This window comes from Mugil cephalus, chromosome 19, assembly GCF_022458985.1.
Source record: "Mugil cephalus isolate CIBA_MC_2020 chromosome 19, CIBA_Mcephalus_1.1, whole genome shotgun sequence".
Taxonomy (NCBI): Eukaryota; Metazoa; Chordata; class Actinopteri; order Mugiliformes; family Mugilidae; genus Mugil; species Mugil cephalus.
The window spans coordinates 9,187,638-9,205,044 of record NC_061788.1 but is presented as its reverse complement, the minus strand read 5'-3'; the positions used below and the strand labels follow the sequence as shown (position 1 = coordinate 9,205,044).

At 44.0% G+C, this 17,407-nt stretch overlaps 1 protein-coding gene across 2 annotated transcripts in view; it reads right to left on the bottom strand.

The window, feature by feature from the left end:
• Nucleotides 1-13,422, bottom strand: part of eng (endoglin) — a 38,540-nt gene extending 25,118 nt beyond the window's left edge. For both annotated transcript variants that reach the window (XM_047569467.1, XM_047569468.1), the window contains exons 1-2: nt 13,292-13,422; nt 12,177-12,342 (exon numbers count right to left, since the gene is read on the bottom strand). In XM_047569467.1, the coding sequence (XP_047425423.1) occupies nt 12,177-12,234 (58 nt within the window). In that variant the 5' untranslated portion in view covers nt 12,235-12,342; nt 13,292-13,422. The remainder of the gene's footprint in view (nt 1-12,176; nt 12,343-13,291) is intronic.
• Nucleotides 13,423-17,407: the final 3,985 nt, after the last annotated feature.

The following is a 17,407-nucleotide window of genomic DNA, read 5'->3' as shown; positions in this document are numbered from 1 at the left end:
TTGGCGTGCCCACAGCTTAGTGAAGCAGACGTGAGAACAGGCACGAAAGCCAAGCAACGAGCGACTGGGGACGGGGTCAGCACCAGAATGTATTTTAGCCTCCTCAAAGAAGGCCCGCGAAAAAGGCTATACTTAGAATACACAGCTTTACTGTTACTATTATACGCTTTCTTCAAAGCCAGCAGACTCCACCGACAAAAGCTGTGATTTCACCTCAGAGAACGCGGGAGTTTGTGGTCTACCGCTGTCTCAGTTGGTTAAGTTTGTTTGTGTTGCAGTGTGACTTTGGTGTGTTGACACACCATTTCGGATCCAAATGAATGTGCGAAATGCCCAAAGTCACACAGCAGTAGAGCGGCATCTCCTGGCGGTCCACGAGGTAAAATTACTATTATTGTCAAAGGAATACGGTGGCTTCAGTTCCACAATAGCTTGACGGCAAGCAAAGTGCTGATCATATTGTTAAACTGACGTTTTTAGGTGTTTTGTTGCTGACCCTGCCCACGGCAGTTACTGCCTGGGTGTGCTAACCACCACTGCGCCAACTACGGATAAGTACCTCATACAGCCCCACTTCAAAAGGGACCAAACTATGCCTTTAACACACCTTCACTATGGAGTGAGTCCTCATGAGTTCAGTCAGAAATCTGTCCGGCGCCAGAGATAGAAGAACATGAGCTGAATATAATCCATATACGCATAACTCCATCATCCCCACCGAACAGTGTGTGATGCCGTAACAGAAACTCCAAATTTAGTAAGCAAATGCTGCATGACACATCGCTCCACTAACTTTTATGATGCATCTGGTGTGTTTACCCAGGAGGCCGCCATCCATCAAGGAAAGGGGGGACGAGAGAGTAAGAAAGAGAGGAAAAGGTTAATGGGAACTTTGATTAGCGCTGTGTCTAAATAAGGCACATCCGGTTAACCTTCCAGTCTCTCAAAGGCCTTGGTTGGGGCAATGTCATCGCTGCTCGCGGTGGTGGTGGTGGTGGGAGGGGGTCGGGGGGAGTGAGTGGACAGAGCTGGAGATAAAATGGCATAGAAAAGTGATGAATGCAGCCAGACACGGGGAGCGAGGACATGTTACATAATCAGCTCTTTCTCCTGTTTTTGTTCCCCTCCACAATGAAGCCCTAAGTCCTTTGTTCACTTCATTTATTTGTTTATTACATCTGTACCCCTGCAATATCATTGATGAAAAGAAAAGAGAGCTGCTTCTATTCACACACACACGCACCATCATCATCTCAGGTGCTACTTGAGAATTTTACAAGCGATGTCTCTTTTGAACGTCTCATGCACAGGCCCCCACCCCTCACCCCCCTTCTAATAATACGTGTTATTTTTTTAATCAATTTGAGGACATATTTGGCACCAATTGAAAGGCGGGGGAGTGGGCTCATTCGAGGGACAACACCATCACAGTTCTGCTTTTCTTTCAAATCAAGATGAAGAGCAGCCCCTGCGCCCCTCCGTCGGCCCGGAGGTCAAAGCCGGCTTCCTGTTATTCTGGCCCTCTCTGTTAACGTCTGTTGCTCAATATCCACATCCATAAAGTTATTCCTCTCTTGTTCTGCTGTGACAACGTCAACGGCCCATGACTGTCGCCAGTGAGGTCCTGGTATAAATCACGCTGACTGCGTAAGAGTGTCCGTGTGTGTGTCTGTGTGTGTGTGTGTGCAGAAATGCATGTGTCACTAGTCTCCTTTCACCATAGGATAGGAAGAAACATTTATTTTTACCCTCTTGACCCCGGAAATACCAATGGCCCCGCTAAGCGATTTGCTGGTAAATGAGGTATAGAAGAGCCATTCCATTCCCTGTCCTCTTTATCTACTTATATCAGTCCCCTCCATTTCCCCATTCCATGAGAAGACATGTTTATGGATGTGGGTGATTCTCTGTAGAGATGCTGGGTATCAGGGGTAGAAAGCATCGGGGGAGGACAGAAAATGGGCTGAACTCATGAAATAATATTTGATCTTTTAATCCTTAATGCAAATTCCTTTTGAGTTTTGCAGCGATCCACTGGGATGCGACTGTAATCGACACAGACTTAGACATAACTTTATACGCTTTCGATCAGTTTTCTATGATTAAGAGCAACGAGCGTGCAGCGATAAATCGATAATGGTCAATCTGGTGTTGGTAAAATAGCCTGAGGAGAAAGCACATTTTTGTGGACTGGGTCAATATCTATGAGCAATGAATAGCAAACTGTATTATACATGTGTCTGAGGCACCCTGGAACCATAAATAAAAAAAATTTAAAAAAAGGAAAATAAATCCAATGACTAAAGTTCCTTCAAATGTCGAGGTATCTATCTGTCTGCCACTCCTTTCCTAACCTCCCGGGCATTCCAGGAGAAGATAAAGAAAAGTCGCTCACCAAATGACAAACATCCATTTCCCACATGTATTCAATTGTGCGTAACGGTGTCCATTTTAGGAGATCTCAGCCTGACATGTTCTCAAGCATTAGGCCTAAAGCCCGACCTTGTCATTCGCTCAACACGATGCCTCTCGTATCGGTCTTAATCTGTCAACTTGAGATACTTTTAGCGAGAGGCCAACTCGAGTTAACTTTTCCGCTTTATGCAAATGCTGTGATTGTAATATTTTGGCAAAAGGTCATCTACGCACAGTGAGTAGACGGATGGGTAGATCAATCAATCGCAAAGTGGAGCTCAGACTTCCAAAAGTATAGTCCAGGTTGGAGCTTGAGCCTGAGACGTGGGTGACTTCTTATATAGTTGTATCCGTTAGGTTAACTCTCTCATTTTATAGACTGCTCCGTCCAACAACACCCCGCTAACAGATTGTCCACATGCGCATCAAAGTGGTATCTCCATTGTTTCCAGATTTAAATTAAAACACTTTGTAAAAATGTAATTAATTTGGGATGCCAACCCGAACCTCTTAAATGAGGTTTCACTGTCCAGGAGGGACCCACATAATTATGGAGAGTGCACTGTAGCTGAACTGAGGCTGGCGCTCAGGCGTTTGCTAGAGACTTTGAGGTGATTTATCATTATTAGGACTCGAAGTTGCCCTACACACTGCCGAGATTCCCATAATGTGAATCTATATAATCTCAAAGGTCCGCGACGGGCCACCGACGGAACGTAACAGTGGGAGCAAATTCACCTGTGCGCATCTCCTCTTTAAGACTTCAGCAGCGGCAAGACACTTGCTGACTGCCAGTTGTTGAGAAATGTAATTAAATGTAAAAAAAAAAAAGAAAAGAAATGATTAGAAAGTCAATAAAATACACTTCATCTAAATTCAAAATAGGGTTGCTTAGCATTTCTCCTTTGCAAAATTGACGCGACACAGCAGATTAACATCAGCCGCCGCCGTCATCTAATTTGCAGATGGGCCGATGGCAGTCGACAAGATGAATGTCAGTCGATAACAATACAGTCGATAAATTAGCGAGTCCCGGCCAAATCATGGGAATCGCAGGGCGGGTGTGCGTGTGTGCGCTCCCACAAGCGCTGCTTTGGAATAACAGCACACACACGGCGACACAACTCCATCAGCGTGAGCAGAGAAATGTGTTTTAGTTTAAATGCCTCCCTGGAGAAGGAGAAGTAGAAGTATCTGCTGCCTATAGAGAAGTACAGGTCATCTTTAAGTTCACTTCTGGTTTTGAACATGTACTTGAGCGTCAGCAGGAAGCGGCTGGCTAAATTTAAAATGGGCAGATCTCGGTCAGTGACCGCAAAGATGACACGTGAAACGTGCCCTTATGAGGAAACGTGATTATTCTTTTTTGCAGATTATGTGATACGATTTGTTGAGTTTGCGCTTCCCATTTTTACAGCGCGCACAGTTTTAAGAGGCTCAGCAATTGTATGTATAAAAATAAAAATAAATAGAAATGCATTAAATTTTAGGATGAGGCTCATTACCAGAAAAATTATTATGCTATGCTACGGGCAGACTCAGACCTTTGATAAAACTCGACTTCTGAGCGTATGTGCAACGCGTATGAGTATCGACGGCGAGTCCTTCAATTTAAAAAAAAAACTTTCCACTGCACCTCTACAACGTGTTGATTCAGACTTTGAGCACTTGCAGCCCCATAACTAGCTTGCCTTTACACATTTTCGCTCACCTCAGGGAGGCAAGCACACTGGCTTGATGTCCCGTCTACTACAATGTCCTCCTTCACTGTGAGCATCTGGACTTTAGATGCAATAATGGAGACCTGTAGAGCTTTCAGCTGAATGGTATGGCTGCATTACAAAGAGAGAAGGAGGGAAGGGAAGAAAAAAAAATAAAAAAACAGGAGGGGAAACCCTGACAGCAAACAACGTCAAGACCAACTGTCTCCCATGGTCCCTCGGGGCGGTGTAAACTGTTTGTGTCCAGGGTCGGGCGACAGAGTCATGATGGGGAAGGCGGAGGGAGGGTCAGCAGTCCTATCGGCGTGAGTCGGGAGAGGGAACGGGGAGCTTCAAGGCTGGCTCAAGTTTCTCTCTCGACTCCACACACACACACACCTATTGTCCGAGCGTTTCCGCAGCTGTAGATTGAGGCCTGACCATCCACAGGAAGGTAAACAAGCTCTTATCAGTGCTCTGCAGGGGCCTGCACTGTCCCCTGGCCTCTCACCCCTACATACTACACATTACACACTCCATACAACACACAGGCTTCCTGACCCATCTCACCTCCCACTTCTAAATCCTAAAACTCTATCGAAAAAAAAAAAAAATTGCTGATTAGTCTTGTCAGTTTAATGGCTTGAGACTTTTTGTGTGTGTGACCGTGTGCCAAGTCCTGCTTCCAGTGTTAGCTGGAGAGGAACTGAGGATGTGATAGCGGGTCTGGAGACAGCCTGTCTTCACACTAGCTCTGTTTACACCTCGGGGAGCCATTCGTCCGTCGTCTCATCGTTGTCGGAAGCCGGAGAAACAACAAGTCTTATGCAGTGGCTTTGCTCTGCCCCTCACTTTATCCGCGCACGGCCGCTAGCATTCAGCCATTCATCACTATTCCGCCGCAAATCAGCTTGGCGACGCAGAGAACAGCGGCCCCAGAAAACTTTTCGCACTCCTACGGTCCTCTCCGCCGATAATATTTCACATTCAAGGCCCCCGTCCCTTTTCCGGGTAATCGCACGCCTGTTATATTCCCTTATGTGGTTAGGTTTTTCCTGAAAGAGCACGGGCAAAACACAATTAATCATCTGAGTGTTAATTGGTGGATAGACAGACTAATTTGGCAAGTTTCATGCCAACGACGTGCGACCAGAGCGGGCTGATGCGTTGAGAGATTCATTGCACAGTGGCTGCTCCCAATCATTCGAGATTGATGCGGCTCCCCACAACATATGCCTCGCGCAGAACCAACAGAGATCAGCTTGTTTTTCTTGACTGATTTTTGCCAGGGAATATTAATGCTTTCCGACATGAAGGCGGCATAGTAATGAGGGCGCTGATGTTTTCCTCACATATCCGAAGCGAGTGAAGCCGGCTGATGATCTGCGTGTTGACAAAAGGGTCAACAAATCAAAACCACCTCCACCACCACTAACGCGCTCCCGAACGGACTCCTTTTAATATTCAAAGACTACACAGCGACTAATATTTTTGATGCTCTTGAACATCGCTGCTGGCATGAGTAAAAGAAAGCGATTTTCCATCACAATCAGCCAAGAGCCTAACTCCATATTTCCTTTTTTATTCTTTTCAAGATGAAATTTAAAAAAGAACAACAAAAAAAAAAGTTTGTGAACCATCTCCACAGAGGAACCTGAGAGACAGGTTCAAGTTTATGATTTCATTTTCACTCTTAAACTAATGGAAGTGTCAAGATTTTTATTATTATTTTTTTTTTATTTTGTGTAACTTTATTCCCTACAGCACCTGTGAAAAGATTATTAAGCATCCCAAGTTTGACTGTTAGATCTGTTGTAGTTGCAGCATATGAGCAGATTAAAATAATCTGTCAGATGTCTCGAGGCTTTTTCCTTGACTCACACACACACCGCCTCGTGACATATCGGCGAAATACGAAATGAAAAATCCGGCGAGGATTTTGTCACCACATCGGAGGGAGATTTCCGCTCTCTAAATACAGATTGACCCGTGTGGCGACGGAATCAACACACACACACGAAAAAAAAAAGCTCCTCCACCCAGCGCTCAAATTGAGAGGCTCTGACATTATACAACAGACTGCAAACTGCACAGTGGGCAAGACAGACCGTATTGGAAATAAGTGTGTGTCTGTTCAGAGAGCTCAGTGTGTTCTGTTTGGGGAAAACTGTCAAGTTCTTAGTGCAACTGAATTTTTCTAAAAAGGATGTTTGCTGGAATTTCATTTAGGCCATGTGAAATGTTCAGGATTCTTTTTTCTTTTCTTTTGGACGTGCCAATACATGACACAAAGCACTTTAGAACATTTCATCTGAGAACATTTTGTTCATACCGCCTGATAGAGAAGATGGCTCTGATGCCGCCCTGCATAATCATTAATTAAAGTCACTAAAGAGTCAAAAAAAAAAAAAAAAAAGTGGAGGCCCACCCAGAAGTTTCCGTAAGTCCTCTCTGACTAAGCACCTTTGACTCCAAGTCAGAGGTGAGTCAGCTGAACCTCCCGATACTTTTCCAACTTAATTCCTTCCCGATTGTGCAGGTACAATTTCCTGTGTTTGTGCAGACCCAGGGTCGACCAAGGCAGACAGACCTCGAGATAAGAATGCATAACGCCGTGCCTTATCTCCGCAGACAGCGGGCATGTCGACATGGGCACAAGTGGTCGCCATGCTGACGAGGCGTTTATCTCGCCCGCTACTAATGAGCCATTCAGTCCTCATGCATGCAGCTGCGTAATGAAAAGCATCGGGCCAGAGGGGGCAAGACATCTTAATCCCATGGTGATGATGTTCAGGAGAAGTTCAGTGAAGTATCCTAGAGTTCTGTGATACTAAACTGTTCTCAGTCACTTAGGATCAGGCCTGAGTATTAAAGAAAATCCGGGGGTTTCACACACAGTATAAAGTATGCAGTATATCTGATTTTCACCTAAAAAAAAAAAGCATTTATTTAGGTTGTTTACCCGGTTGCACTGCACTTTCTCAAGCTTAGTGTAAAATAAGTTTCAGCACAAACTGAACGGTAAGTGAGGAGATAACTCAGGGATTTACCCCGCTGGATATATTTCAGAATTTGCAGCCAGGATCAAAACGTGCCGCACCACGCGCTGGGGCCGCGTCGAGTGTCGGCGAGCGAAAAATCACGTGGGAACAAACAGAAGAGAGGAACATGGCGCTGGTGAGGCTCCCCCCACACCGCCTTCTGTATTCAAACAGAGGAAAAGCAAGCCAGTCAGAAATGGATTGTTATTTGGGAGGGGCATAACACTGGAGGAGATTGAAATCGGTCTGAGGCAGCGACAAGTGGTCGCGTCTCCCTGCCACCCAGTCTGACTGCAGGCTGAGCTGGCTCACTACAGTAAAACAGGGGAAGTGGACTGTTTTGACTCTCGAAGCCATTTTTAACATGACGTGTTTTTTTGTTTTCTTCCCTCTTTTTATTTTTTTAATTTTTTTAACATGCCTTCTGAGAAACCGCCGTCATCGCTCTCCATTTCTTCTGAAATCCCTGATCCCCCATTCCTGTCAGCTAACAAATGTTTTCTTGCAGTATTTTTCTTCCTCTCTAAGTCTAATTACTCATAGTTTGAGCCTCCGGTCTTTATCTCTGTCTTGTCCCTTTTTCCTATCTTTCCGTTCTTTAAATCCCCTATTTACTACTCTTCCCCCAAATCCCTTTTCTAAACCACTTATCTGCCTTTTGACAGTCACATAAATTTGACCCTCCACTCCCTCGCTGTCTCCATGAATCAGCCTTTATGAATTCGGTTATCTCTGTTTGTCTATCTGTCTGTCTCTCCCTCCTTCCCCCCTTTATGATCCGTTTTCAGACGGCTCTTCCTCTTCCTCCAGCGGCTCGCTAATCACTTTTGTACTTTTGCTCCAGCCCGTGGAGGGAGACTCTGGGGTAGCCAAAAGTGCAGCGGGAGGTCTGGCCGTTAACATCACGATGCCGGACTCCCACGGGGAAAGCTGTTGCGGCAGGGGGCATATTCAACACTATTTCCCTGCCAGGAAATGCCGGACACACAGTGGATAAAAATCACTAAATACAAAGACTTCAGTCAGACGCAAAGATAATTATTTATGTGCCCAACTGCCACAGTCGGCTTAAGTGGTCGCAGTTATGCTGCTTGGTCTGGAGAAAAAAAATAAAAAATCGTCTTCTGAGGAGGTGGCATACAGCTGCCTCCAATAAGCAGCTAGTGAGACACGAAGTCTAGCTTGAAAACATGTGTGCATGCTAAAATTTCAACATCTCACAGCCTTATAAGATCCTGAAGAGGACTAAATAGCCTGTGAAAGCCGGTTGCATAACGCCCTCCATGTCCTGGAGGAGCTTGGTCATGTGTGGGAACATAACCCTGGCCTTCGAGGCTACACATTCATGAGAAAATCACTGCAGTATCCTTGTAAGAGCCATGTAAGAAAGCACAAGACTTGGACTGGAATAAGAAAGATGAAAAGCTGATTATTTTTCACGTTTTAGCACGCTCTTTAAAAGGAAAGCCTCGGGTGATCCAACCTAAAGGAGGAACGCGTTCCTCCGTAGCTGCAAACGCATCGCGCTGTGTGCGGTGTTGGCGCGAACCAATCAGTTAAAAGGCTGAAAGGGATTCAGATGAATCGCAGCACCGCAGGCGCTCAGAGGCAAACCTGCCGGCTGGACCGTGTAAGGCCTGCAAAACAAAACAGCAACATTTTAACACAATTAACCTCACAGAGAGGCAGCGCGGTGAAACTAGGACCAGTGTGATGTGGTCTGTTTTTTTATATTTTTGTTTTTTTATTGGAGCCTGACAGAAGCCTGTCCAGAGAATATGGATGAGGCTGAAACAACAAAAGGAGGAGCCGGCCGATCAGAACAGCAGAGGAATTCTAATAACTGCGGTTGTTTTAAAAAATAAAACACGGACAGCGGCTGATGTTATAGACAATTCATATCTGATGAAGCTGTGTTTGTCAAATTGTAGGGCGAGATTAAAACTTTTCCCCAGTAGCTTAAGAGGCGCAGACATGGAAAGTCTGCGTTTGAGCTAAAGAACTGGAGACTGGTGGGCTTAACAAGATAACACACTTTTTTATTCTGATTTACCCAGAGACGGCCTTGAGCCATCCGGAATATTACGTCCGCTATAGAGTCTGGATTGGATGTATAATATGATCTTAATGAAAGGCGCCTTCTCTACTCCTGCAGTAAGACTAATATTTCAGTCCTTTGGAATTAGAAAAACTCGACAGAATTGATAAGGACATTAAGAATCAAGCCATACTCCGCAAGTGTTATATTAGAGAGCATTGCCAAGTAATGCGATAGTGTCTCATAATGCAAATTCCTCAATTACTTTCTAATACACCATCATCCGAAGGTAAATGAATGCATGTCAATAGACGTGGGGGGCTCCAAGAAGCATTTATATTTCTAATTGCTAATTTGAATCCCAGACTTAGAAACGGAACGAAAAGTGATGTCAAAGAACTACTGGGGGACAAAAAGGCCGACCGCGTCTGGTGCCTTGGACGCGTCACAATGGCGACTTCACACAGGTGCACAGAAGAAGACGCCCTCCCAACTTTTTTCTTTCACCCCTTCAGTTTCTGTCACTCCGCACCCGTTCCCGAAGCCGAGCCGCCGATAGGCTCCACCGGCTCGTTCCGCTGCCAGTTCAACGCGCAAAGAAAGACTGGCAGGGGCCCAACTAGTGCCAATGGCCACGTCCACCCATCGCCTTGGTTTGCCACCATCCTCTGGCTTTACTCCATCACTAAGCAAAGTTATTAGAATGTATAGATATGGAGCAAATCTTTCCATTGAGTGCTTGGTCACCTTGTCTGTGATTTCAACAGCTGCTGTGCGTTCGAAACGAGTTTTACGGGTCCACGAGTCTGATACCAGGGAGCAGATGTGGAGGGTCAAACACACAAGAAGCTCAAATAAAACTAAAGCTAGACTGACTCCGGCGAAACACAATATATCTCGGGCCAGCAGTTGACTAAGAGAGGCAAGGGATTTGTGGCAGGCCGCAGGCTATTTTTCATTTACTTTTACTTTTTTTGTGTTTACTTCTCCTTTTGAGTAGCTTTCACATCATGTCTGCTCCCACAGTGGCTTGCAGCTGGCTGGGATTCTATTAAACAAACAGACCTTCGAATCACAGTGGATACACCGGTGGTGCATTTTTATTTTTCCTTTTATTTTATTTTTTTTTTTTGGGGGTCTTTTCTCCACAGTCAGAGTCCGTGTGGAAATGCGCAAAATGTGATTTCATACGGAGCATACTGCTGGCTGCGCCGTGTCACACCTCGTGTTGTTGTGCCTGATTCGCTCGACAGAGGAGACCAAAAACAGCGCTAAGCCCAGGAGACGATGTCAGAGAAAGTGACAAATTAATTTGACAACGCCGGACTACGAAATCATGAATAAACAATACGAGGGAGGAATATGTGTGTCAGGGCGATGTTTTGAGTAACGCTTCAAACATCCGGCACACCGGGTCAGAGCACAACGCTGTCTGAGAACAGCGCCGCGGCTCCCGGTGGGTCGCCTCTTAAAGCTGATGCAGAAGAAGTAAAAGTAAGAGAGGGAGACATTCCTGGGAGCCTCGTTCAAGAAAAAATAAAAAAATAAAAAGATGGCGGATACAGAGCTGTGTGTCACAGAGGCAATTAAGGCTGAGCTAAACAGCTCCTCACAGGCTCCACCAGCAGACAGCGAGACTCATCCCCTGCAGCGGGAGCCATATAAGGTCAACTCTCCACAGGTCTGCCAGTTGGCCAAAAAATACCTCTGCGTCCCAGCCACCGGCACCCCCCGCTGAGAGGGTGCTTAGCATGTGTGGCAATACTATGATTCACCTTACAGCAGGTCAACGCTGAAGCCGGATTCGAAGAACAGGCTTATTTTCCTGGTACGCAGTCGTAACGTCGAGGCATTCTCGCCGGGGACATTATTTGAAAAGCAACTCGAAAATGCCACTGCACAGAGCAGGAGCAAGGGAAAAGTTATTTTTTTTAGGCACTTAAGCGTTTCACTTTAAAGTGCAGCTTCGAAAAATGAATGAGGACAGACCTATTATTCTGACACGTTATGTTTAAACTATATTAAATAACAGCAGGGTGTGTGATGCTTTCCCTTATGGCATTTAGAGTCTGAGGGAAAATGTCTAACATTTACACTCGGCTATTAAATGAAGCTTTAAACATATATATTTTTTAGATGTTAAGCTCATGCAGTTATTTCCCTCCCATACGTCTGAGTTTGAAATTCCTTTTTTTTTTAATATATTCTAGCCCAAAAATAAAAAGCAATATTTGCAACAAAACCTTTTAGATCTGCACCGAAAGGCGATGTTTTATTAAGTGGTAAACATGTGGTTATGAATGCGGCCACCCCAAATGCCATATTGCTGCGGGGAAGTGGAGCACAAACACCCCCGAAGCGGCTCTGCAGAGCACTACTAAGCGTGCGAGGCTGGATTATGGCCTGCAGGTACGGGGAGGGTTTCTGATCCCTTCGCCACCTTGTAGGGATTACAGGTTTGAATTAGATATGGCCAGCCACATGCAGCCAAAGGACGGGAGCGTTCGAGGGGACAACAGAGGAGGATCACATAGAATGTCTGAGCATCCACCCGTTGTCTTGTTCCTGGCGTCCGTTTGTGTTGATTTCAAATATTTTCTTTGAAATAGTTCAAAGGCTTCCCAGGGCGACTTGGTGGTCCGGCAGTCTGAATACCTTTTGGGGGCTATGCTTTATTCAAATAAAATATTGACTTTGTGTAAGAATAAACCATAATTCAAGGTCTATTTCGCACATAATCTCGCTGTGAAGACTGTAAATTCACAATTTGCCGCGCAAGAAGAAACACCGGCGCAAATAATGCTCTTTTATGTCTTGAGAATGAGGCGACGTCAGAAAACAAGCCAGGACAAGATTAATATCTAGCCTTTGAACTGCAGGTTGACAGAAATGCGCACAGAGGGGCCGAAGTCTTCTAAATCCAACAGCCTATGGAGAGTAACATGGGATCTAAGTAGGATGAGTATGAGCTGGTGGACTTACCAGAAGCTGCAACAGTGATGCACAGAAGCAGGATAGACCACGTCACGCAACCCTCCATCTCTTATTGTCCTTTTAGGTTCAGGTGTAGGTTAAAGCTGAATCTCGGTCTCTGGGACGTGGAGGCGCTCGGCTGATGTGTCCTTGTCTGGCGGCGGAGTGGCAATGGCTGCAACAGTGGAAGAGCAGACAGATGCAGTCTTAAAAAGGTTGAAAGGTCAGAGGGGAAGGGAAAAAAAAAAGCCAGTGAGGAGACATGACACACGATCGGGATGTGACCGGCTCCCAAATCTCGTGCATGTCATTCTTGCAGTGAGACAAAAAAGGTCATGACACAAAATGCGAACAATGAATAAACCATAAAAGTGCTGTTTGCCCCATTTACCATGCAACAACACGCTCTCTTAAACAATTGACAGCCCATTAATGCTCATTTAAACAACAGAAGGAGGACAGAAATGTTTTTCAAAATTTCTTAAATTCCCTCATAGGATGACAGGAATTTCCACATGAGACAATCCCACAATATTTCTCCCCTTCTTCCTGGCGCACAATGCGGGTCTGAACCCAGGGGTTATCGGCTGGTCACTACACTTCCGGCCGGCTGTTGCAGGAAGCGCTACGGCTTCGCTTTCTTTAAATAATATCACAATGCGGCGATCAGATAAGGAGGAGGCTGCTCTTGCTATATGATTCATATAGAGGGGAAAGGAAGAGTCTGTGTAAACTGTTTACGCGGCTCCAGAGGAAAACAAAACAAAACAAAAAAAAAAAGAGTATCGTTAGAGAAAAATGTTGTTGAACGACTGCTTAAAGTGAACTTCAGGAATAAATAGGAACTGGCTCTCACTACTATTAACACATTAATATTAATAGGATTTAAGAGGCGCAACACAGTAGTGAATAGTAAAGTTCCACTATAGACAATTTGCATTTTGTCTCTCCTTTGTTTAATCCGATGATTGGCAATTCTCCCACCGTTATTTGAACATAACATCGACATTAATTGACCGGTCTACAATGAAAGGAAATAAGCGCTGCTGCCCTCTAGGCTTTCAGGGAAATAAATGGAAAAGCCGAGTGTTTAAAAAACAGTTTTCAAAAGTTTTCAAACTTACCTTTTTAGAAGGTGGCTTTCTTGAATTAAGAATGATTTATAATCCACGTGCCAGGATGTGGCTGCATTCAGCAATGTGACGATGCCAGGACTTTCCAAAGTTTTTGTGCCGTCTGGGCGGTGCGGATTTACTTTTTCACCCCTCCCACCGGAGGTTTTTCTTTCTTTTTCTTTTTTTTGAAAGCCTAACAAGAGCTCTAACTCTCATTGTAATAGCATATCCCGATCCAATATCAGTCCATGTCAATATGGATTTATTAGAAGAAAAAAAAAGATGAAAGGACAAACTTTTACAATACGTTTCTCACTAATGTTAAAATTCACCACAACAAATGTGGACAATGATAATGGTAGGAAGTAAAACATTTTATTTATTATTATTTTTACTAAATTCAGTCATATAGCAAAAAAAAAAAAAACATTTAAAACATTTATGTGCTGTTACAGTCAGTACGTTTACATGCATGTGAAAAAAACGATTTATTGCCTTAATCGGACTATAACAGGAGAACTTAAGTGCATGAAAACCCGTTAGTTCGTGAGCCCGATTGAGACACCCAGATAATGCGAGTGGAATTTGGTTTTCTCCACCATGTATACGGTTTAATCGCAGTATTGATCGGATAATGCGTGTGCGCATGCTCCACAACCGCCTGCGCTGGCGTGTGACCCCGGAACAAAAAAATCCAAGAAAGCCAGTAGTAGAAGAAGAAGAAGAAGAAGAAGAAGATAAACACAGCCGCTAGAAGAACCGTCTGAGGGATAGCGCGGATCTTACCTGCACCAGAAGTAGGGTGAACATTACATACGAGATCTAAAAATGTAGAATTATCCGTATGGTTGTTGTTTGAAATGCCAGTCTGCCGCATGAACGACTCTTGTTTATCATATCACGTATTAGGTCAAATGGAAATCGTGCCGTATTAACGTGGTATTATCCCGCTGAAAAGACACGTATCGCCACCTAGTGTGGAGGAGGAGAATAGTTATTCGATTTTCTTGCGCTGCATGTAAACTGGGACAAGGACTGTAGTCAGAAAGTCGAATTTTGAGCATAGCCCGATTAAGCTCTGCATGTAAACACGCTGAGTGTTGGGAACAGACTGTATAAAGATGGACAGGAACGTCTCCTCAAAAGCAAAGACAAAGCCAGTAGAGCTCCCCCTGGTGACTGGCTGCAGTACAGGTCATAAGCTCCACCTCCTCCATGTTAGTGGAAGGGTCTTGGGCCAAACTGAAATCCTAAAGTAGACGTCAAATATTTTTTTCAAGGACAGTTTCTCTCATTTTATGTAGTTTATATAATCTTGATGCATGTTCAAGTGTCAGTTTTTGTTTAATTAGTTTTTTTTTTCAGTTATTTGACGCAGTATGAAAACAGGATGTGACTTAATGGCAACCACCAACCAACTGCTCCATAAAGCAGTCCTGTGGGACTGTGAGAGAAAGTAAATAATCTTTGTAAAAATAAGTACAGTGTATAATCCATCATTTCCTTGTAACTGGTGGAGATAGAGCAGAGCAATGTATTAATTAAACAAAGTCTGGCAGATGTGTGGTCTGGTCATTGATATGGCGGCTCGGCTTGGCTCCACTCTGGCTCCAAACTCACAAGATGGTGCCGCCCATATATAAATAGCGCCAGTTTGGCCAATGCAAGGAAGTGGGGACACTTGGTCCGTATTTATACAGTCTACGGTTGGGAAGAGGGTGTCTGTGGAGACACTCCTGCTGCAGTAGGCAGGGCTGGAATTCAGCTGACAGGTGTCAATCACATGACACAATGGGCATTTCTCATTATCAGTGCCTTCAATACCCAAGTAATGTTCCAATACAAAGTAGGCGTCTGACCAAGTACAGTGCAAATTTCCAGATGAGTGCCCCACCTGTTTTATTGAAAATGCATTGGGATGTAACTTGTGTGGACTTGGCACAGCTAGGTATCCAAAAATGCATTTCGCAGAAGTTATCACGTACGCTGCTGGTCCATTTACAGGATACTTGCAGTGAGTCCTCCTGTCTGTACTTCAGAGTCAAACTTGTCCAGTCCGATCTACCGAGAATTAAATTTCCAATCTATTTAGATTGCCTATACAGGTTCAAAATCACGCCTGCAATTACCACTTAAGGGCCCCCCGAAGAGAATGAGAAACAAAGATCGTCAACACTGCACAACTACATATCCAGAGCTTCGCCAAAAACATTGTTTCCATTTATATTTGGCAAGAACTCAACATTGATCCTTTAACATCCCAATGCTACAGTTATACTATTGGATTTATTTTAATATATGAGGTAGAATAACCTTGTCTGTAAATGCTGTATACACAAGAGTCAGTGTTGAAGCTACAGTCGGCACAAGAAATGTTACAAGAGGTAACACTCGACACACTCCACCTGCACAGCCCATGTGACACATCTCCAACACAACAGAGTGCGACGCATGTGATACTGACGAGAGCGAGCGCGCTGTCGAGTCCTTGTGTGCAATCGCAGTCTCACGTGTTCCCCTGTTATGTGACAGTGTGACAAGAAGGCGCAGACGTTGGCTTAAATGATGCTTTTGTTTCCCACTTGTCTACACGTCGTCAGTCAAATAAGGTCCTCCTTTTTTTTTTTTTTTTTTTTTGAAGTTTTGCTCCCTTTCTGGTCTGTGCTTTAATTTTCCGTCTCGTACAGTATCTGTTCACATGAAGCATTGTCCCTAGACTTACAAGTAATCTTGTAATCGTCAGTTTCTGTACGCCTCGGGGGAAGCAGCCTCGGTGTCATTACAGTGCCATTATGGAAATTGCACACCTATTATCAGTTAAAGGTCGTTGCTATATTTTAGGAACCTGGTGCATAATTTAAAGATATTAGCGAGTCCATTTTAGTGAAAATTATTTACCAGGTGATACTGCAGTGTCCTGCAGTGTGTCAAATTTTATTGATGCAAACACCTGTCAGTATGATGAAATAAATAAGTGAAGGATTAAGTGAGCGATGTGCTGCGGATGTTTATTTAACCGTTGCAGCAGGAGAATATAAAGTCAATGGGCCTTTTTGTGACTTGTGCTAGTGGACTAAAAAACGGCTTAATTTAACTAAATTTCCAGAAATAAAAGATAAAGATAAAAGGGGGAAAGGCACTTAGTGTTAGTTCAGGTCTATTACATTAAACAAATGGTGTTGCAGAGGAAGCCCGTAAAACTAGACATGATTATAAGAGCACTGATCAAATATTAAACTATTGGCAACTTTGGTTGGTTTTTCTTCCAACATATGAAAAAAAAAATAAATGTTAGTGCCCAGAGAGAAGCTTGTGCCCTTTTTGTGCTTGTTACTGCACCGTCACAAAGAAAGAGTAAGAGCTGCAGAGAGTAGACACAACATCCTTTCTGTGCTGAACAGACTCAGAGGAGTCATCAGCCCATCAAATCAAATCTCCACACAAAATGTGTTGGCAGAGCAGAGGAGAAGGGAAAAAAAATGGGATGGGGGGGCACATACTTCAACAATGCCACGATAACATTTATCATAATTAGAAAAACTGTGGCACAAACACCAGCGACTATGACAGTTTGTCGCTGTCTGTATCATGTGTTTTAAAAATACATCGCAAGAAGGAAGTGCGAAGAAAAACCGCATGTGAATACGGTTAAGGTCTTGAGGTTTCAGTATTAGCCTCCAGTAGCCGACACAGTAGATGATTGTTGGTGCCAATAAGGACTTCAATGAGAGCCAATACAGGTGTCTCCCAGCAAACCAATCAATGAGAAACTTAGGAAGCAGCCCAAGCACCTTAAATTATACATTATTGATGTCCACTTTAATAAATTCATTATAAGGTATGATAAAAAGAATATATCATCTTCTCAAGCACATGGACTTTACACACATTGTTCTGTAGCAAGTTTACCCTATGTTCATCTACTGTATGACTGCAGATGACAAGCATTTAATGATACAATATAGAAGAGCTGAGAAGCCACAATGCCTTAAGAGCAGTCATACAAAGTGCCTTGTTTTCCGACGCTGATATTCTGACTCTGACTTTTCTAACTTGACCTCATTCTTTCAGGCAGCATGAACAAAGAAATGCACATGGGATACGGCACTAAGTGGAGACAATTTC